Source organism: Salmo salar, chromosome ssa10 (genome assembly GCF_905237065.1).
Source record: "Salmo salar chromosome ssa10, Ssal_v3.1, whole genome shotgun sequence".
Taxonomy (NCBI): domain Eukaryota; kingdom Metazoa; phylum Chordata; class Actinopteri; order Salmoniformes; family Salmonidae; genus Salmo; species Salmo salar.
In genome coordinates, this window is record NC_059451.1 from 14003112 (window position 1) to 14025274 (window position 22163).

The 22163-nt window shown below is 42.9% G+C and overlaps 1 protein-coding gene across 2 annotated transcripts in view; it reads right to left on the reverse strand.

Annotated features, from left to right (window-relative positions):
* The window catches only part of LOC106613557 (PATJ crumbs cell polarity complex component), a 154591-nt gene that overhangs the window by 131645 nt on the left and 783 nt on the right, over positions 1–22163 (reverse strand). For both annotated transcript variants that reach the window (XM_045687362.1, XM_045687361.1), the window contains exons 2-7: positions 21587–21645; positions 21059–21237; positions 19292–19489; positions 18617–18756; positions 17732–17924; positions 3048–3176 (exon numbers count right to left, since the gene is read on the reverse strand). In XM_045687362.1, the coding sequence (XP_045543318.1) occupies positions 3048–3176; positions 17732–17924; positions 18617–18756; positions 19292–19489; positions 21059–21237; positions 21587–21608 (861 nt within the window). In that variant the 5' untranslated portion in view covers positions 21609–21645. The remainder of the gene's footprint in view (positions 1–3047; positions 3177–17731; positions 17925–18616; positions 18757–19291; positions 19490–21058; positions 21238–21586; positions 21646–22163) is intronic.

The following is a 22163-nucleotide window of genomic DNA, read 5'->3' on the forward strand; positions in this document are numbered from 1 at the left end:
GAGAGACATCGGGGATAGTTGCATTAGAAGGGGTGGGAGATGAGGAAATGTTGGATGGGCAAGGAGGCACGGCAGAATCATATAGGAATCCTGACTTAATGAAGTGGTGATTAAAGAGCTCAGCCATGTGCTCCTTGTCAGTAACAACCACATCAACATTAAGGGACATGGCCATCTTTGAGATGGAGCAAATAATATTGACCACTGGCATAACTAATTGAGTGAATTCTACAGCTAAAATAACTATCCCATGACAAGAGTTGGCAAATAGAATAAAAAACACAAATGAAACATCTATTAAATAACATCCCATCATGCTTAGGGTCATGTATACATAATTTTTATTTTATTTTAAACAGTTGCCCATTATTTGGGCTACAATGGCTAGAAAAAGAGATTTCAGTGACTTTGAAAGTAGGGTGTCAGAGGAGGATAGGGGGTTTAACCCAATCCCTGGGTTCTACGCTAATATATGGAAATATTTTAAGATGGTCATACCAAGGATCAACTTGATATTTGATTTTGAACTTTAAGGTATGAAAAAAAGGATTACAAAATTATTGGATGAAGCATTGAATTTGGCATTACAGAAATAAACCAATAAAAACGCATCGAATAACAGACTCACTACATGAAACAGATAGCCCCCCCCAAAAGAAACAAGACATTTGTTCTGAAGTGTCTGTCCTATATCTGAGAGATATAAAACATTATATATATATATATATATATATATATATATATAGAGCTCAAAAAAAATTAAGGGAACACTTAAACAACACTTCCTAGATCTGAATGAAAGAAATAATCTTATTAAAGACTTTTTTCTTTACATAGTTGAATGTGCTGACAACAAAATCACACAAAAATAATCAATGGAAATCCAATTTATCAACCCATGGAGGTCTGGATTTGGAGTCACACTCAAAATTCAAGTGGAAAACCACACTACAGGCTGATGCAACTTTGATGTAATGTCCTTAAAACAAGTCAAAATGAGGCTCAGTAGTGTGTGTGGCCTTCACGTGCCTGTATGATCTCCCTACAACGCCTGGGCATGCTCCTGATGAGGTGGCGGATGGTCTCCTGAGGGATCTCCTCCCAGACCTGGACTAAAGCATCCGCCAACTCCTGGACAGTTTGTGGTGCAACGTGGCGTTGTTGGATGGAGCGAGACATGATGTCCCAGATGTGCTCAATTGGATTCAGGTCTGGGGAACGGGCGGGCCAGTCCATTGCATCAATGCCTTCCTCTTGCAGGAACTGCTGACACACTCCAGCCACATGAGGTCTAGCATTGTCTTGCATTAGGAGGAACCCAGGGCCAACCGCACCAGCATATAGTCTCACAAGGGGTCTGAGGATCTCATCTCGGTACCTAATGGCAGTCAGGCTACCTCTGGCGAGCACATGGAGGGCTGTGCGGCCCCCCAAAGAAATGCCACCCCACACCATGACTGACCCACCGCCAAACCGGTCATGCTGGAGGATGTTGCAGGCAGCAGAACATTCTCCACGGCGTCTCCAGACTCTGTCACGTCTGTCACGTGCTCAGTGTGAACCTGCTTTCACCTGTGAAGAGCACAGGGCGCCAGTGGCGAATTTGCCAATCTTGGTGTTCTCTGGCAAATGCCAAACGTCCTGCACGGTGTTGGGCTGTAAGCACAACCCCCACCTGTGGACGTCGGGCCCTCATACCACCCTCATGGAGTCTGTTTCTGACCGTTTGAGCAGACACATGCACATTTATGGCCTGCTGGAGGTCATTTTGCAGGGCTCTGGCAGTGCTTCTCCTGCTCCTCCTTGCACAAAGGCGGAGATAGCGGTCCTGCTGCTGGGTTGTTGCCCTCCTACGGCCTCCTCCACGTCTCCTGATATACTGGCCTGTCTCCTGGTAGCGCCTCCATGCTCTGGACACTACGCTGACAGACACAGCAAACCATCTTGCCACAGCTCGCATTGATGGGCCATCCTGGATGAGCTGCACTACCTGAGCCACTTGTGTGGGTTGTAGACTCCGTCTCATGCTACCACCAGAGTGAAAGCACCGCCAGCATTCAAAAGTGACCAAAACATCAGCCAGGAAGCATAGGAACTGAGAAGTGGTCTGTGGTCCCCACCTGCAGAACCACTCCTTTATTGGGGGTGTCTTGCTAATTGCCTATAATGTCCACCTGTTGTCTATTCCATTTGCACAACAGCATGTGAAATTTGTCAATCAGTGTTGCTTCCTAAGTGGACAGTTTGATTTCACAGAAGTGTGATTGACTTGGAGTTACATTGTGTTGTTTAAGTGTTCCCTTTATTTTTTTGAGGAGTGTATATCTCCCCTTATTTTAGGCACTAAACTATTTCCACATATACTTGCATAAATTGTTTTAACTAGTAACGGGGACCTTCAAATGAGTCTTGTGTGGTTTGTGGGCATCCCATGGAGAACGCCATCATGTTTGTGAGAGTCTCAGCTTCCACAGAGGGGTCATATTAGTGTGTCGGCCAAACCATTATGACACTACACACGTTTTCGTGACCTCATGGTCTGACAAACACCACTCTAGCTCTGCCACCTTTTACCTCAAATGCGGAAGGATATTGGCGTGGATTGAGACGCAGCCCATGCAACAACAAAAAAACAACTCTAGCTAAAAACAGAGATTTTGATGGGCATTTTTTTGTTATGTTAATTCTGTTTCCGCAGGGCGCAACCACTGTAGGCCGAGGTTTAAAGGGGGTGTGTGTGTGTGTGTGTGTGTGTGAGCGCGTGCATCTCAGTCACCAGACCGCAACCTAATTTAACACTTATCGGAGATTCTGGAGCTGCACCTGAGACAGCGTTTTCCACCACCATCAACATAACACCAAATGATGGGACTTGTCCAATAGAGTTCCAGACACTTGAAGAATTTATACCAAGGTGCATTTAAGCTGTTCTAGCGGCTTGTGGTGGCCCAACGCCCTATCAAGACACTTTATGTGGATGTTTCCTTTATTTTGGCAGTTACCTGCATTCACTTTGAAAGCGTGAGTATATGTTATGTCTAATTTACCTTATCAGCCACACTGTTTGGCACCAGGGTCCTCACCACCACTCCTGTGGCCTTGCCTCCAACAATACCGAAGCCCAGGCCCGAGCCGTCGTTCACCAGCTCTATCTCCTCTAAATGGCCCCACTGCTCCTGGACGGTCGATACGGCAAGAGAGGGAGAAAGACAAGAGTGAATGATTGATTCATATAAACCCAATGTGTGTGAGCAGGGCTGTGATAGAATCAGTGATTGAAGGCTAATCCTGTTTAATAATAAGACACAGAATTGTGCTTGCTGCAACATGGTTGCGAAGGTCTCAGAAAACTTTTTTTTTTTTTTTGAGATTGGAACTGTGGTTCTGGACTAAAAAAGCATGTTCAATAAAGATTTTTCATTAAAAGTGCTTCTTAGACCAGGACTAGAGTGAAAACGACCCTTAGTCTGAGGCCTGCCAGAGTAAGCCTTACCAATTATCAGTGCATACGTGACCTGCAATATTAACTTAAAACTGCACATGGGTGTGTGGAAATATTGGGCCAAACTTAATGGTTTTTCGCTAAATGTCCAAAATATAAACGAAGCGGCTGATCAATGTGAAGGTCAGTGAGTCCCTTGGGTCCTGTTCCCAAGCCTCCTTTCTCCCTGATCACACAGACCCAGTCCCCCCCCCAATCACCACGACGTCTACTCCTTGGCTTTTTATTAACCAACCAATCGGCTGCTACAATCAGAACAGCTCTTTTCTCTTATTACACGGCGTTATCTGATGGGTGACTTCCTGTGCAGTTTGCTCACTATCTAATGAAACCTCATTGTGGTGTCTTACGTACTGCAGGTGACAAAGCTTTTCTACCCCTCCTGCTCACTGCTTATCCCGCTTACTGAAGAAAAGTGAAGAGCCCTTTCCCAGATAAGAAGTGGAGCTTCACAGCCAGCAACACAGATGTGTTCTGTGGCGAGGGCTGGTTTCCATCTGAGCTTTCAGGCCAAATGAACGACTGTTGCTTGTTCACTTAGGAGCAGAGTTGTAAGCAAGCTTGGTTAAGTTCAATAAGCAACTTGGTGAGAGAATGAGAGCAGATTCAACTAAACTTGTTTGACAACTTCTACAGTCCGTGTGAACACATCTTACTCTGAAAACTGAGCGCATCTAGATGTGAAGAGCCTATCTGCTGGGTTTAACAGTATACAAAGGCTTTAAAATCTCATTTCATTTGTCACGTGCACCAAATACAACAGGTGTAGACCTTACAGTGAAACGCTTACTTACAAGACCTTAACCAACAATGCTTTCAGAGGTTAAGAAAAAAAAAAAAGTGTTCGGTAAAAAATAGAAAATAAAAGAAACAAATAATTAAACAGCAGTAAAATAACAATAGTGAGGCTATATACAGGGGGTAACGATACAGAGTCAATGTGCGGGGGCACCGGTTAGTCAAGGTAACATGTACATGTAGGTAGAGTTATTAAAGTGACTATGCATAGATAATAACAGAGAGCAGCAGCAGCATAAAAGAGGGGTGGGGGGTGGGGCAATGCAAATAGTCTTGGTAGGCATTTGATTAGATGTTCAGGAGTCTTGTAGCTTGGGGGTAGAAGCTGTTTAGAAGCCTCTTGGTCCTAGACTTGGCGCTCCGGTACCACTTGCCGTGCGGTAGCAAAGAGAACAGTCTTTTTAATTTTGTATTTACTTCACCTTTATTTAACCAGGTAGGCCAGTTGAGAACAACTTGTCATTTACAACTGCGACCTGGCCAAGATAAAGCAAAGCAGTGCCAAAAAAAAAACAGAGTTACACATGGGATAAACAAACATAGTCAATAACACAATAGAAACTCTGTATACAGTGTGTGCAAATTAAGTAAGGAGTTAAGGCAATAAGTAGGCCATAGTGGCGAAGTAATTACAATTTAGCATTAACACTGGAGTGAAAGATGTGCAGATGAGGAAGTACAAATACTGCTGTGCAAAAGAGCAGAAAAAACAAAATACAAATATGGGGATGAGGTAGGTAGTAAGTTGGATGGGCTATTTACAGATGGGATATGTACCGCTACACCGATCGGTAAGCTGCTCAGATAGCTGATGCTTAAAGTTAGTGAGGAAGATATAAGTCTCCAACTTCACTGATTTTTGCAATTCGTTCCAGTCATTGGCAGCAGAGAACTGGAAGGCAGCCAGAGTAGGTGTTGGCTTTGGGGATGACAAGTGAAATATACCTGCTGGAGCGTGTGCTACGGGTAGGTGTTGCTATGGTGACCAGTGAACTGAGATAAGGCGGAGTTTTACCTAGCAAAGACTTAGATGACCTGGAGCCAGTGGGTTTGGCGGTGAAAATGTAGCGAGGACCAGCCAACGAGCGCATACAGGTCGCAATGGTGGGTAGTATATGGGGCTTTGGTGACAAAACGGATGGTATTGTGATAGACTACTCAGCAAACCGGATGCAGAGTGTTGGAGGCTATTTTGTAAATGACATCGCCGAAGTCAAGGATCAGCAGGATGGTCAGTTTTACGAGAGTATGTTTAGCAGCATGAGCGAAGGAAGCTTTGTTGCGAAATAGGAAGCCAATTCTAGATTGGAGATGCTTAATATGAGTCTGGAAGGAGAGTTTACAGTCTAGCCAGACACCTAGGTATTTACAGTTGTCCACATATTCTAAGTCCGAACCGTCCAGAGTAGTGATGCTAGGCGGGCGGGCAGCAATCGGTTGAAGATCATGCATTTAGTTTTACTCGCGTTTAAGAGCAGTTGGAGGCCACGGAAGGCAGTCATTTGAGAAACCAAGGAGAAACCTAGATTGCCAGAGTCGAAAGCCTTGGCCAGGTCAATGAAGACGGCTGCACAGTACTGTTTCTTATCGATGGTGGTTATATCGTTTAGGACCAGCTTGGAAACCGGATTGCATAGCGGAGAAGGTACGGTGGGATTCAAAATCGTCGGTGATCTGTTTGTTCACTTGGCTTTCAAAGACTTTAACTGTAGAACCTTTTGAGGATCTGAGGACCCATGCCAAATCTTTTCAGTCTCGTGAGGGGGAATAGATTTTGTCGTGCCCTCTTCACGACTGTCTTGGCGTGCTTGAACCATGTTAGTTTGTTGGTGATGTGGACGCCAAGGAACTTGAAGCTCTCAACCTGCTCCCCTGCAGCCCCGTCGATGAGAATCGAGGCGTGCTCTGTCCTCTTTTCCTGTAGTCCACAATCATCTCCTTTGTCTTGATCCCGTTGAGGGAGAGGTTGTTGTCATGGCACCACAAGGCCAGGTCTCTGACCTCCTCCCTATAGGCTGTCTCACCATTGTTGGTGATCAAGCCTACGACTGTTGTGTCATCAGCAAACTTGATGATGGAGTTGGAGTCGTGCCTAGCCATAAAGTCATGAGTGAGGAGGGGCCTGAGCATGCACCCCTGAGAGGGGCCTGAGCAGGAGGGGCCTGAGCATGCACCCCTGAGACGCTCCCGTGTTGAGGATCAGCGTGGCGGATGTGTTGTTACCTCCCTTTACCACCTGTGGGTGGTCCGTCAGGAAGTCCAGGATCCAGTTGCAGAGGGATGTGTTTAGTCCCAGGGTCCTTAGCTTAGTGATGAGCTTTGAGGACACTATGGTGTTGAACGCCGAGTTATAGTCAATGAATAGCATTCTCACATAGGTGTTCCTTTTGTCCAGGTGGGAAAGGGCAATGTTGAGTGCAATAGAGATTGCATCATCTGTGGAGCTGCGGTATGCAAATTGGAATGGGTCTAGGGTTTCTGGGATAAATGGTGTTGATGTGAGCCATTACCAGCCTTTCAAAGCACTTCATGGCTACAGACATGAGTGCTACGCGTCGGTAGTCATTTAGGCAGGGTACCTTAGTGTTCTTGGGCACAGGGACTATGGTGGTCTGCTTGAAACATGTTGGTATTACAGACTCAGTCAGGGAGAGGTTGAAAATGACAGTGAAGACACTTGCCAGTTGGTCAGCGCATGCTCGGAGTACACGTCCTGGTAATCTGTCTGGCCCTGCGGCCTTGTGAATGTTGACCTGTTTAAAGGTCTTACTCACATCGGCTGCGGAGAGCGTGATCACACAGTCGTCCGGAACAGCTGATGCTCTCATGCATGCTTCAGTGTTACTTGCCTCGAAGCGAGCATAGAAGTAATTTAGCTCATCTGGTAGGTTCATGTCACTGGGCAGCACGTGGCTGTGCGTCCCTTTGTATTCTGTAATAGTTTGCAAGCCCTGCCACATTCGACGAGCGTCGGAGCCTTAGTCCTGTATTGACGCTTTGCCTGTTCGATGGTTCGTCGGAGGGCATAGCGGGATTTCTTATAAGCTTCTGGGTTAGAGTCCCGCTCCTTGAAAGCAGCAGCTCTCCCCTTTAGCTCAGTGCGGATGTTGCCTGTAATCCATGGTTTCTTGTTGGGGTACGTACGGTCACTGTGGGGACGACGTCATCGATGCACTTATTAATGAAGCCAGTGACTGACGTGGTGTACTCCTCAATGCCATCGGGAGAATCCAGGCACATATTCCAGTCTGCGCTAACAAAACAGTCCTGTAGCTTTGTTGTTAACTTAGTCACTGGTGTTTCCTGCTTTAGTTTTTGCTTGTAAGCAGGAATCAGAAGGATATAATTATGTGCAGATTTGCCAAATGGAAGGCAAGGGAGAGCTTTGTACTCGTCTCTGCGTGTGGAGTAAAGGTGGTCTAGAGTCCCCCCCCGGTTGCACATTTAACATGCTGTTAGAAATTAGGTAAAACAGATTTCAGTTTCCCTGCATTAAAGTACCCGGCCACTAGTGGCGCCATTTTCCTGTTTGCTTATGGCCGAATATACAGCTCATTGAGTGCGGTTTTAGTGCCAACATCAGTTTGTGGTGGTATATAGACAGCTACGAAAAATACAGATAAACTCTCTTGGTAAATAGTGTGGTCTACAGTTTATCATGATATACTCTACCTCAGGCAAGTTCCTTAGATTTCGTGCACCAGCTGTTGTTTACAAATATACATGGTCCGACACCCCTCGTCTTACCAGAGGCCGCTGTGCTATCCTGCCGAAAAAGCTCAAAACCCGCAGCTGTATGTTATTCATGTCGTCGTTCAGCCACAACTCAGTGAAACATAAGATATTACAGTTTTTAATGTCCCGTTGGTAATATATGTGACCGCAGTTAGTCCATTTTATTATCGATTGATTGTACGTTGGCAAATAGGACCGATACCTCCGTCTCTTTCTCCTGCAAATGACGAGAATGAGAGTCTCGTCGGGCGTCTGAAGTAAATCCTTCGCGTCGGACTAGTTGAAGAAAAAGTATTCCTCCAGTACGGGGTGAGTTATTGCTGTCCTGATATCTAGAAGCTCTTTTTGGTCCTAAGACATAGGGGCAGGGACATGATGCACAAAATAATTTACAAATAACGTAAAGAAAGAACCATACACAATAGCACAATTGGTTACGGGATCATAAAACGGCAGCCATCTACTTCAGCGCCATTGGGGCCCTTCTGTGGCTTAGGCTAATTGATTTTACCACGTAAAATGTATGTTTACATGCTACCATTCTGTCATGGCAACTAAACAGAGCGCAAATTATCATAATTAATTTAGGCCCACCAACTCTGACTGTTGGAACAATAACTATTCACTTAACTAGACATCATGAGATGAAATGAAAACACAGTATTTCAACTTCATTATTGTAACTAAAGACCTAACATACACTTGATATTCTCAATCCCACACCTGCTGTGAGCAGGAACTGAAAAAAAATGCTGGGAAAACTGTGGGCCAAAGTGCATTTCCTTCCATAATGACAGTTCAGCCCCATGAAAGGTTAAATAATTATTAGACAAAAGAGTTATCTAATGAAACCCAAACAAACACAGGTCTGGGTTAATGACAGGTTTAATGAGAAAGCCATAATGGGAACGTGCAACCCAGGCACTCAGTTTCAGTGAAGAAAAACTGTTTTACTGGGAGCCTGGAACAACATGCCTCCCAGATCATCCCTCCTGGAAGCAAGGTCCGTATTAGGAGTAGGAATGCTGATCTTGCATCAGGTCCCCCCCGTCCATTTAATCTTATTATGATTCAAAACGTATATCAGCACTCAGACTTTGTGGATAAGGCATCTCATTACAGTTTAGAAGGGTATCATGTCAGACATTTTTTTTTTTATGTTCAAAGAAACGTAGGGTTTAAGATTATGCCAAGCTGCTCTAGAAGCCATGTTTAGTGCGAATGTCAGGTATGAGGTGGTTGGACGAGAGAGAGGAACGCTCCAGAGCAACATTAGCATCTGTACAATTTGCACTTTAAGGCACAGAATGAACGAAACCAATCCCTGAAGCCAACCTAGGTCAATATTTTCTCAGCTTTTCACGATAAGACAGCTAGTCTGGATGGACAGAAGGCAGGAGGGCTTGTTTAAAAGAGGAGCTTGGGAGCTGAGGAACATTTGTTTAAGGGGAAGATTCAGTTGATGGGTATCGGGGACGAGAGGGGCCGAATGACATCATGACCTCTGATTGACAGGAGAACCGTTGTGCAGAGTCACTCTTGGCATCCCTCAAAAAGTAAAGAGATTGTTTTCCATCTATACGGAACCCTGTCACACTGATGGAAACTATGACAGAATAAATACGCAATAAACAGGATCGTGACAGTGTGATTTTATGTCACCTTTTCACGACATAACCCAACGGAGAGAACAAATAGAGAGAGTGGTGCCAAGTAGGGCAGGGACGATACCAGTATCGCGATAGTCGTTAGGATCATAGCAAGGAAACAAAACACGAAGTGGATTTTACTTATTGGAATGCAGCCCTAATGTCAGAAACAAACATTATGTTTTCATCCAGTCACATGTATTTATTTTCCAAGTTAGAGCACACAATCTTTTACATAGAGCAGGACTTTAAAAGGACCCAACAGTTGGATCCGCTTTGTGTTTTTACTTTTGCCACGGGAAAAAAATATCGTCACAGCCCTAGTGCCAAGCTGACAATTCAAGAGAATCAGCGAGCGGTGTCTGGGTTTTTGTAGAGGCGGAATCTTGGCTCAGGGTGATAGATAGGCCAGGGTAAACTGCAATAAAAATCAAAACCAGATTTTTTTATTTTTTGCCAGCGCTCCATTAAACACGACCTCAAGAGAAACATGAATAAAACACAAGGTAAAGCAAGGCCCCGGCTTGATACGTATGCAGGATATGGCCTCAATCAAAACTGGATTAAAAACAGGAATAGTGAAAAAGCACACGATAATGACCTCAATGGCTGGAACTAGGCCTAACTTGTCTGTCGTCTTGTTAGAATTAAACTTTTTTTTTTTCTTTCTGAGGGCTGTTCTTTGTGGTTATTTAAAGGTCCAATGCAGCCATTTTTATCTCAATATCAAATCATTTCTGTGTAACAATTAAGAACATTACTGTGATTGTTGTCAATTTTAAAACTAAAACAGCTTCAGAGCAATTTCTCATGCAATAATTTTGAGACATGGATTGTGTGTGTGCCATTCAGAGGGTGAATAGGCAAGACAAAAGACTGAAGTGCCTTTGAACAAGGTATGGTAGTAGGTGCCAGGTACACCAGCTTGTGTCAAGAACTGCAACACTGCTGGGTCTTTCACAATTAACAGTTTCCTGTGTGTATCTCAAATGGTCCACCACCCAAAGGACGTCCAGCCAACTAGACAACTGTGGGAAGCATTGTAGGAACGCTTTCAACACCTTGTCGAGTCCATGCCACAACAAAATGAGGCTGTTCTGAGGTGAAAAGGGGGGTGCCGTGCAACTCAATATTAGGAAGATGTTCTTAATGTTTTATACACTCAGTGCATATAAAACACAAGGTAATCATGTTTTTGACTGCACTAGGCCTTTAATTAAATGTGCAGCGGTTAGGACTGTTTCTGTTTATAACAAATATATGCCATATGTTTGTTGTCGGAGCTTCAGGTTAATCGTATCCGTCACCCCAGTGTTGACATAGCCGGTCTCATTTTCACCCGCTGCAAGTTGCTCATTCTACACCTCCCTTCACATGTCAGTTCTGATAAAAAAATTCAACCTATTTCTGCCAATAGAGTTTAATGACAATAATGCTTTATTAATAACAACCAATCTTTGCCTGATTATACACTGAACAAAAATATAAACGCAACATGCAATCATTTCAAAGAGTTACAGTTCATATAAGGATTTTTTATTTATTTTATTTAGCCCTAATCTATGGATTTCACATGACTGGGAATACAGATATGAATCTGTTGGTCACAGACACAGGAAAAAAAGTAGGGACATGGATCAGAAAACCAGTCAGTATTTGGACCATTCGCCTCATGCAGGGCGACATCTCCTTTGCATATACAGTACCAGTCAAAGGTTTGGACACACCTACTCATTCAAGGGCTATTCTTTATTTTTACTATTTTCTACATTGAAGAATAATAGTGAGGACATCAAAACTGTGAAACACATATGGAATCATGTAGTAAGCAAAAAAGTGTTACTTCAAAATATATTTAGATTATTCAAAGTAGCCACCCTTTGCCTTGATTACAGCTTTTTTACACACTATTGGCATTCTCCCAACCAGCTTCATGAGGTAGTCACCTGAAATGCATTTCAATTAACAGGTGTGCCTTGTTAAAACCTGTTGGGGATAGGGGGCAGTATTTGCACGGCCGGATAAAAAAACGTACCCGATTTAATCTGGTTACTACTCCTGCCCAGTAACTAGAATATGCATATAATTAGTAGATTTGGATAGAAAACACTAAAGTTTCTAAAACTGTTTGAATGGTGTCTGTGAGTATAACAGAACTCATATGGCAGTCAAAACCGAGACAAATCCTAACAGGAAATGGAAATCTGATGTGTGGAATAACTTCAAACCTTTGCCATTGAAACACAGGGGCTTATTAATCATTTAGCACTTCCTAAGGCTTCCACTAGATGTCGACAGTCTTTACAAAGTGGTTTGAGTCTTCTATGGTACAAACTGACCCAAAGAGAGGCTTGAGAAATTGGTCACAGGAGGAGGGCCATTACCATTATAATGCGGGCGCCCCTGGCTACCCTCCCCTTTCGAAACGTTTAGTAAGACAATGCAATCGTCCCCCTTGAATATTATTGAAGCTCTGGTTGAAAAAGGCCCTAAAGATTTATGTTATACAACATTTGACATGTTTGAATGAACGTAAATATATATTTTTTGCACATTCGTGACGACAAGTCCCGCGCGCTTCAGTACATTATGAGTAGCCTTCGGAACGCGCTAACAAGAAGGAACTATTGGGACATAAATTATTAACTTTTTCGAACAAAACTATATTTGTTGTGGACCTGGGATCCCTGGAAGTGCCTTCTGATGAAGATAATCAAAGGTAAGGGAATATTTACAATAGTATTTTTAATGGTTGATGGTTCCAAGATGGCGCTAACATGTATCGCCTAGCCTATTTTTCTGAGCATACCACGTCGTTTATTGCAAAGTGTGATTTTACAGTAAAGTTATTTTTAAATCTGGCAAAGCGGTTGCATTCACAAGATGTTAATCTATAATTCTTTGAATGACAATATTAAATTTTAACAATGTTTTCAAATAGTAATTTTGTAAATTGTAGCGCTACTTCACCGGAAGCATTTGAGGGAAAATATTTTCTGAACGTCATGCGCCGATGTAAAATGCTGTTTTTATATATAGATATGAACTTTATCGAACACAAAATGCATGTATTGTGTAACATGATGTCCTAGGAGAGTCATCTGATGAAGATTGTCAAAGGTTAGTGCTGCATTTAGCTGTGTTTTGGGTATTTGTGATGCATGCTAGTTGCTTTGAAAATGGCAGTGTGATTATTTCTGGCTGGGTACTCTCCTAACATAATCTAATGTTTTGCTTTTGCTGTAAAGCCTTTTTGAAATCGGACAACGTGGTTCGATTCAGGAGAGGTGCATCTATAAAACGGTGTAAAATAGTCATATGTTTGAGAAATTGAAGTTATAGCATTTATGAGGTTTTGTATTTCGCGCGACGCGATTCCACTGGCTGTTGACTAGGGTGGGACGCTCTTGCCCAGAGAAGTTAAAAGCTAATTTGTGGAATTTCTTTCCTTATTAATGCATTTGAGCCAGTCAGTTGTGTTGCGACAAGGTAGGGGTGATATACAGAAGATAGCCCTATTTGGTAAAAGACCAAGTCCATATTATGGTAAGAACAGCTCAAATAAGGAAAGAGAAACAACAGTCCATTACTTTACAATATGAAGATCAGTCAATGTGGAACATTTCAACAACTTCAATAGTTTATTTAAGTGCAGTCGCAAAAACCATCAAGAGTTATGATGAAACTAGCTCTCATGAGGACCGCCACAGGAATGGAAGACCCAGAGTTACCTCTGCTGCAGAGGATAAGTTCATTAGAGTTACCAGCCTCAGAAATTGCAGCCCAAATAAATGCTTCACAGAGTTCAAGTAACAGACACATCTCAACATCAACTGTTCAGAGGAGACTGCTTGAATCAAGCCTTCATGGTCAAATTGCTGCAAAGAAACCACTACTAAAGGACACCATTAAGAAGAAGAGATTGGCTTGGGCCAAGAAACACAAGCGATGGCCATTAGACCAAAATCTTTCGTTTGGTCTGATGAGTCCGAATTCAAGATTTTTGGTTCCAACCGCCATGTCTTTGTGAGACGCAGAGTAGGTGAACAGATGATCTCCGCATGTGTGGTTCCCACCGTGAAGTATGGAGGAGGAGATGTGATGGTGTGGGGGTGCTTAGCTGGTGACACTGTCAGTGATTTATTTAGAATTCAAGGCACACTTAACCAGAATGGCTACCACAGCATTCTGCAGCGATACGCCATCCCATCTGGTTTGCGCTTAGTGGGACTATCATTTGTTTTTTCAACAGGACAATGACCCAACACACTTCCAGGCTGTGTAAGGGCTATTTGACCAAGAAGGAGAGTGATGTAGTGCTGCATCAGATGACCTGGCCTCCACAATCACCCAACCTCAACCCAATTGAGATGGTTTGGGATGAGTTGGACTGCAGAGTGAAGGAAAAACAGCCAACAAGTGTTCTGCCTATGTGGGAACTACTTCAAGAATGTTGGAAAAGCATTCCAGGTGAAGCTGGTTGAGAGAATGCTAAGAGTGTGCAAAGCGGTCATCAAGGCAAAGGGTGGCTACTTTGAAGAATCTGAAATATAAAATATGTTGATTTGTTTAACACTTGTTTGGTTACTATATGATTCTATGTGTCATTTCATAGTTTTGATGTCTTCACTATTATTATACAATGTAGAAAATAGTACAAATAATGAAAAACCCTTGAATGAGTAGGTGTGTCTAAACTTTTGACTGGTACTGTAGTTGATGAGGCTGTTGATTGTGGCCTGACGTCTCCCACTCTTCTTCAATGGCTGTGCGAAGTTGCTGGATATTGGTGGGAACTGGAGCATGCTGTCATACACGGCAATCCAGAGCATCCCAAACATGCTCAACGGTTGACATGTCTGGCGAGTATGCTGGCCATGGAAGAGCTGGGACATTTTAAGCTTCCAGGAATTTTGTACAGATCCTTGCGACATGGGGCCATGTATTATCATGCTGAAACATGAGGTGATGGCGGCAGATGAATGGCAAGACAATGGGCCTCAGCATCTCATCACAGTATCTCTGTGCATTCTATTTGCCATTGATAAAATATTGTGTTTATTGTCCGTAGCGTATGCCTGCCAATACTATAATCCCACCTCCACCATGGGGCACTCTGTTCACAATGTTAACATCAGCAAACCACTCGCCCACACGACGCCATCTGCCCAGTACACTTGAAACTAGGATTCATCTGCAAAAAGGACACATCTCCAGCGTGCCAGTGGCCATCCATGGTGAGCATTTGCCCACTGAAGTGGGTTACGATGCCGAACTGCAGTTAGGTCAAGACCCTGGTGAGGACGACAAGCACGCAGATGATCTTCCCTGAGACGGTTTCTGACAGTTTGTGCAGAAATTCTTACATGTGGTCTGCGGTTATGAGGCCGGTTGGAAGTACTGCCAAATTCTCTAAAATAACACTGGCTTACGATAGAGAAATGAACATTCAATTCTCTGGCAACAACTCTGGTGGACATTCCTGCAGTCAGCATGCCAATTGCACACTCCCTCAAAACTGAGACATCTGTAGCATTGTATAGTGTGACAAAACCACACGTTTTAGTGAGCTGCACCTGTGTAATGATCATGCTGTTTAATCAGCTTTTTGATATGCCACTCCTGTCAGGTGGATGGATTCTCTTGGCAAAGGTGAAATGCTCACTAACACGGATGTGCACAAAATTTTTACGAAATAAACTTTTTGTTCTTTTATTTCAGCTCATGAAATATGGGACCAACTCCTTACATGTCGTGTTTATATTTTTGTTCAGTGTAGGTTACCGGTCACTGAATAACCACAGGAAAGTTAAAATGTCATTTATCAGTTTGAATTCATGAAACGTGTAGCAACTAAAAACAGAGCTTCTTATAGTCTTAGATGACCATTGCTCAAAAGACGAGAGGATTTAAAGACTTGTATTTTGACTGTTTTACCCAACAACAAATCTATGATTAACTTTTTCTATGCATTAGGTCTCTCCGAACTCTTCTTTCTTCTCCTTGACTTCCAGGTCTACATTGATTGAGCTAGCGCAGTGACTTAAATACATATTGTCAGGAGGCAATCCTGCAAGTGAAGCACTAACTTGATTTCCTTTAGGCTATAAGGACATCAACATCATAGACTCAATGTCAACAGCCCGCAGGTAGTAAAATACTGCATAAATATGAATTTCAAATCCAAATTTGGACTCCTACAGAGTCAAGTAGCATCACCTAAAACCTGACCTCCAAACCAGATTGATGCCATTTCCTCTCCAGTGATGGTCAAGTGCCTGTTTTTTGTGACAGGCTACAGAATAACAGGAAATTGCCTTGGCCTTCATGACAGTGTTAAAAAGTATAAACTAGATGATAGACATACTGATGCTCCTGTGCCCTATAGACCCCTGCATGAGAGTCAAATGGCGAGAGATCAGTAGACAACACGAGTTGATGTACAGCTCGAAAATTTTTTTGTGTATTTGCCTAGTTATCGACCTGACTTCTTCCTAGCGCTTATATTGATTGGTCTTCGCTAAAAACGTTGACCAGAAGGCCACGAGGGCAAACACGTCAACATTTTTAACCACAATAAATCAATAACAGTACCACTTTTAAAACGAGAAACAGTTGCCTCCTAATCATGGGTTGCACCTCCATCGCGTTGTTGCTATTGTTATGAACGTTATACAGACGCCACAGCCATATTGGTGTCCGACTGATGCCCAGTCACTCTGAACATGGCTTAATGACTTTCGTCTAAATTACACTACAGTAGCGTGGAAATACGATGCCATTGTTAAATTTGGCAAATAATAAGTAGGAAACAACTTCGCCATCATTATGACATCGTCAAATTTACTTGATGCATTGGCGCCATTAGCTAGCAAAGCTAGTCAAAAAGATTCAAAAATATAACCGTAACATGAAACAATTTCATAGATTTTACTGAGCCTCGGGATGTCACTGTTTTTTTGTGCATTCAAATTGCCATCGATAAAATGCAATTGTGTTCGTTGTCCGTAGCTTATGCCTGCCCATACCATAACCCCACCGCCACCATGGGGCACTCTGTTCACAACGTTGACATCAGCAAACAACTCCCCCACACAGACAACAACACGTGGTCTGTGCTTGTGAGACCAGTTGGACTTTCTGCCAAATTCTCTAAAACAACTAAATGAACATTCAACTCTTTGGCAAAAGCTCTGGTGGAAATTACTGCAGCCATCATGCCAATTGCACACTCCCTCAAAACTTGAGACAACTGTGGCATTGTGTTGTGTGACATAACTGAAAATGTTAGTGGCCTTTTACTGTCCCCAGCACAAGGTGCACCTGTATAATGATCCTGCCGTTTAATCAACTTCTTGATATGCCACACCTGTCAGGTGGATGGATTATCTTGGCAAAGGAGAAAAGCTCACTAATAGGGATGTAAAAAAAATTGTGCACAAAATTTAAGAGAAATACGATTTTTGTAACTATAGAAAATGTCTTGGATCTTTTATTTCAGCTCATGAAACCAACACTTTACATGTTGCATTTATATTTTTGTTCAGTTTAGATAGCAATGCTAACAATACCTAGTAAAAATGTGGTGCTGTCCCCTCAATCTTAGCTAGCTAAAGTTATACTGCATCTAAGGTCAATCTGGCGACATCATAAAGACGACAAAAAGACGTCATAATTATTTGCCTCCTTCTGAAATGTCACTGTTTCCAAACTTCTATAATGCACTTTAGACAAAATCTTAATCAGCAGCCATTGAGAAGGCATCGAGTAGAATCCTCAGTTGGGCATCAGTCCTCAAGAGAACGTTCAAAACAATATTGTGACAAAACGTGCGACCCATAAATATCTTCCGATGGGTTGCCTGAATCAACCTCAACAAATAGTCATGCAGCACTCAAAACAGTGAAAGCACATTGCCTTTAATGTATGTATTCGAAAGGGCCAAAATCCAATGTAGCACCATGACATGACAGTGGTCTGTAGAACATATATCAAAATATGAAGGCATTTTCTTACTGAGATACATAAATACATGCTTTGAACTTACATTTTGAATAATGGGTCCGGGCGGGAGCAGTGGCGTGTGCTGTGTGGCAGTTGATGGGTTTCGGGCCACCACCAGCTCCACTCTGTCCCCAGGCTGCTGCAGCAGAGTGATGGCCTGTTGCTGGGTGACACTCTGGTCCAGGGGGGTCCCGTTGATCACCAGGATCTGGTCGTTCTCCAGCATGCGCCCATCCCTACCGGCGCACACACAATACAAATAAGGACTATATAATTTGTAAAGCCCTTTTTACATCAGAAATGGACATCGTTTTCACATTAACCTCATCTAGACCTCGTCTAAGAGCAAGCAGAAGAAACAAGGAATGTGTATCTTGTATGTTTTTATGTCATGTTTATTTAACCAGGAAGTTCCATAGAGATAGACATTTTTTAAAGGGATTATTTGCTCATAAGGTCTCTCTATAACAGCACAGTGACCTGTCAGTGGTCTGTGTTTCCCAATTTTGGCAGTACCCTTTACAAGCAGTGTTAAATGAACTAGAAATGTCTCTACATACCCTTTGTTGTTGACATAAGCTGATACAAGCATATTATGCATTGTTTATGACTGTGTAATGTTTTCCTTGGAAGGGGGCCTAATAAGAGTTGGCAAACCTTCTAATATGCATATATTAAGGTGTCCTTGACTAGATTATCAGGTACTATTGCAGAATGTTGTCGTAGAGTTGGTCTGAACTCGAGTTGCAAGATTCCAATAACTCTCCGAAAAATCTCAGGTTTTCCAGAAATCCTGGTTGGATGATTCAACATTTGCTGCTTATTCCCTCCTGATTCCAGGAATTTGGGGGAAATTACTAGAATTTTGAAACTCTAACCTGAACCAAATGAACACTAGGGACAGTAAAAGAGAAGGAGGACGGCGTACCTGTGTGCGATGCTTCCAGGCTGGACCTGTCTGATGAAGACCCCGTGGCCCCCAGTCCCCTCAGGCCTCAGGCCTACCACACTGAAGCCCAGGCTTCCAGACAGGGGCTTGGGCAGGCTGATGTGCTCAGTTGGCCTCCCCTACAACAAAAGACAATTATTACATAGGTCAGGTCATAAATATTCAAAATGTACAGAAGACGTCTCAAATACATCAATTTAAAGAGATACTTCAGGATTTTGGCAATGAGGCGCTTTATCTACTTCCCCAGAGTCAGATGAAACTACCTCTTACTTTCTTCATACTGGACAAAGAGAAACAAAAACGGTATCCACAAGTTCATCTAACTCTGGGGAAGAAGATAAAGGGCGTCATTGCCAAAATCCCGAAGTATCCCTTAAAACTCAAGTCAGTACATAAAATACAAAAAGGTAAATGTCTAAAGCTATATCTCCACCGAACACAATAAATTAAATACCCAGGTAAAACTGTTTAAAACCACAGTATCTTAATTCTCCACCGAATACAGCACACCAATACACAGGTGACACAGTATAAAACCACCATCTATCCACCACCAGACCTAGTACACATGGCCATAACCATGGTAGTATCATAGCTAGCTGTGACAACAGCATCAGGTGGGCGTGTGCGTGGGCAGAACAGGTGCAGAACCTTGGCGGCAGCGTGGAGCCATCTCTGGAGCTGGTCGGGGGAACGGAGGCCCACTGAGGAGAGGGCTGAGCCGTTGGACAGCACCGAGCCGGGGCCGGATGTGCACAGGCTGCTGGCCGGGCGGCTGGCACTGACGATCAGCTGGCCCTTCCTGGAGAAACTGAACTCACTGCAGGTGTCGGGAGGCATGCAGTTCAGCTGGGGGGGAGGAAAGGAGAAGAGAGGTTTGGGTGGGTTTTTTCACTGTGGCGGATAATGAGGAGGAAGCTATGGTAGAGCTGCTTTGTTTACAAAAAAATATAGTAAAATAATTGTTGTTAATTCTTTAGAGTCTAAGATGTTGGGGGAGAGGGGTGCTTAGCTGACACATGGAATTGTTTAAAGGTGGTCATACTATTGATCAATTAGCTATTTGATTTTGAATTTTAGAACCCCTTTAGGTATATATAAAAACATGTATTGATAAAATATTGATTTTGGCCTTGACTACTATAGCCCATAGAAACGCATTGAATAACACATTCATAATTGGCAAAAAGGACAGCCAAATATGTTTGGGGTGGGAGTCACCCCTTTCCAAAGTGGGCTAAACTGTTTGGATGCTACTGAGAACTGGTGGATTTTGATGGGGGATTTTTTTTTTTTTAATAATGTTACTTAGACTGACGTACAGGTGAGTCAATCGACTCTAGGGGGTTAATGTGATTATGTGACAAAAGATACAAGTTGAGAGATATCAAATTGGATGAAGCCACACAAAAAAAAAACTAAAGTCTGCCATTCTAGGCTGCTTTCATCAACCAAAATCCAACCGTAAGCTGCATTCTTTCACATCCAATTTTCCCACGATAGGGAAAAAGGGCTGCAGATTAGCGTTGCAGTAGATACAAGAGCAAGAGAAACAATGATGCCTTTACATGTGGAGACAATGTCTGCAAACTAAAAGAAAGAAAAAATAAAGGGGGGAGAAAAGGGGGGGGGGGGTAACAAAATCAATAGATTCCTCTGCAGCAGTAGCAGCTCTGGCCGGTCCCAAACAGGTAATGTATTAATGACCTTTAGACTCACATTGTGGAAAGTTATCAGTCTCCTGTTTATTTAGCCCAGGCTGACGGAGCAGCTTTTCCCCGCCAATTCATCAATACATCTCCGACAAGGCAGTTACTCAAACCCAGACAGTAGATATTAAAGCTTGATAGATCCACAAAAGAGCCGACCCGCCAGTGCCACCACCTCCGCCTCTCCATCCCGCTATAGGTTTTCACCTGACGCATTCATAGACACTCGGCTGACCTTCGCAGCACTTAGAATATGAAGGCAGGCATCGGTTATTGCCATTATCTTAATTTGGCATGTGGATTGTTTATTGTTAGTAAGGAGGGTTTTTTTTTTTTACATCAATAAAAACGTGATCAGAATACAAATGAAAGTGCCAGGCTGCTTCCTTTTCAGCTGAAGAAAAAGGTTTAGAATGCTGTGTTCTGTAGACTGAACCAACACTGACATTGAGGGGTTTCAACATTTTTATACAAATCAGAAATGTTACAAGGCATTAACAATCAACTTTCTCTTGGGATATATTAACTTGGGATAGATGTCGGCTATTATAAGTTGGGTTACAAACTCTAGTAATCCGACATAAAGCCTTAATCAAAAATGGGCCATATAACAAATGACAATGTTCATATCTCACTCCATCACCATTATGCTCCATTCCGAAGCCATGGGTCCTTAAAGACAGTTTGCACGTCATTCTCTGATTATTACCTGGTCTTTGAGTTGTTTGATGGAGTGCTGCAGCGTGAGGATGTGTCCTAGCAGTGGGCTCTGTAGGGCGTCCCTCAGCACCCCCAGCCTCTCACTGTGGGTCCACTCCTCCCTCTGGGCCATCTTAGCCTGGAGCCGCTCCAAGGCCTGCAGCACCTGCTGGCGCTCCACTGTGGAGACTGAGGCACACACACAGGCCCATGGAAACGTGCATGTACACGTACACAACATTTTCGATAATTGTGAAAAGCATCATTTTTGCACATTTATATCCTATACTGTTCATTAAACAGTTCAATAATGAGAGCCTGAGGCTCAGTTGGTAGAACATGGTGTTTGCAACGCCAGCATGGTGTGTGCAACGCCAGGGTTGTGGGTTCGATTCCCACGGGGGGGCCAGTACAAAAAATATATATATAATAATAATGCATGAAATGAAATGTATGCATTCACTACTGTAAGTCACTCTGGATAAGAGCGTCTGCTAAATGACAAAAAAAAAAAAAAAAAAAGAGCAGATAAATGTACCTGTTGGGACATTTTCATACATTGTCCTCCCTCAGTCTGGGTATATTTTGTCATGCAACCTGTAAGGAATTAAGAGGAGAGAAGCAAACATCAAACACACAACATAGAACAACAATGAATCACCTTTAGGCAGTTGACAATACATAAAATAAAAGGCACATCAAGAACAATACAACTGATTATGTATTAGGGGCAAAGTGGAACTGATTTCGAGCTCGGTCAATCAAATAGTCTAGGCCTAAACAACATGTCTTGTACACAATACAAAGGTACTGATAGTTCAATTCAAACTCTAGTTTGGTGGCAACTAAAAGTGGGTCAATGTGCCTTTGTCAAATACACAATCGTCCTTCTGTTAGCGACGCAATAACATGGGTTATCTACATTGCCAGTGAACAAGTTTCGACAGACACAGGCTAGCTTGTGTGGCAATATATTATGTTGACAAACCTCGAGAAAGTTAGGCTATTATATTAGCTAAAACCAAAAGACGACGAAGCAACATCAGCTTAAAGTTATCTTGTAACAGTTAGAGATATATTTTCTTTCACACCCTACCTGTACGGCGGAAGTTAAT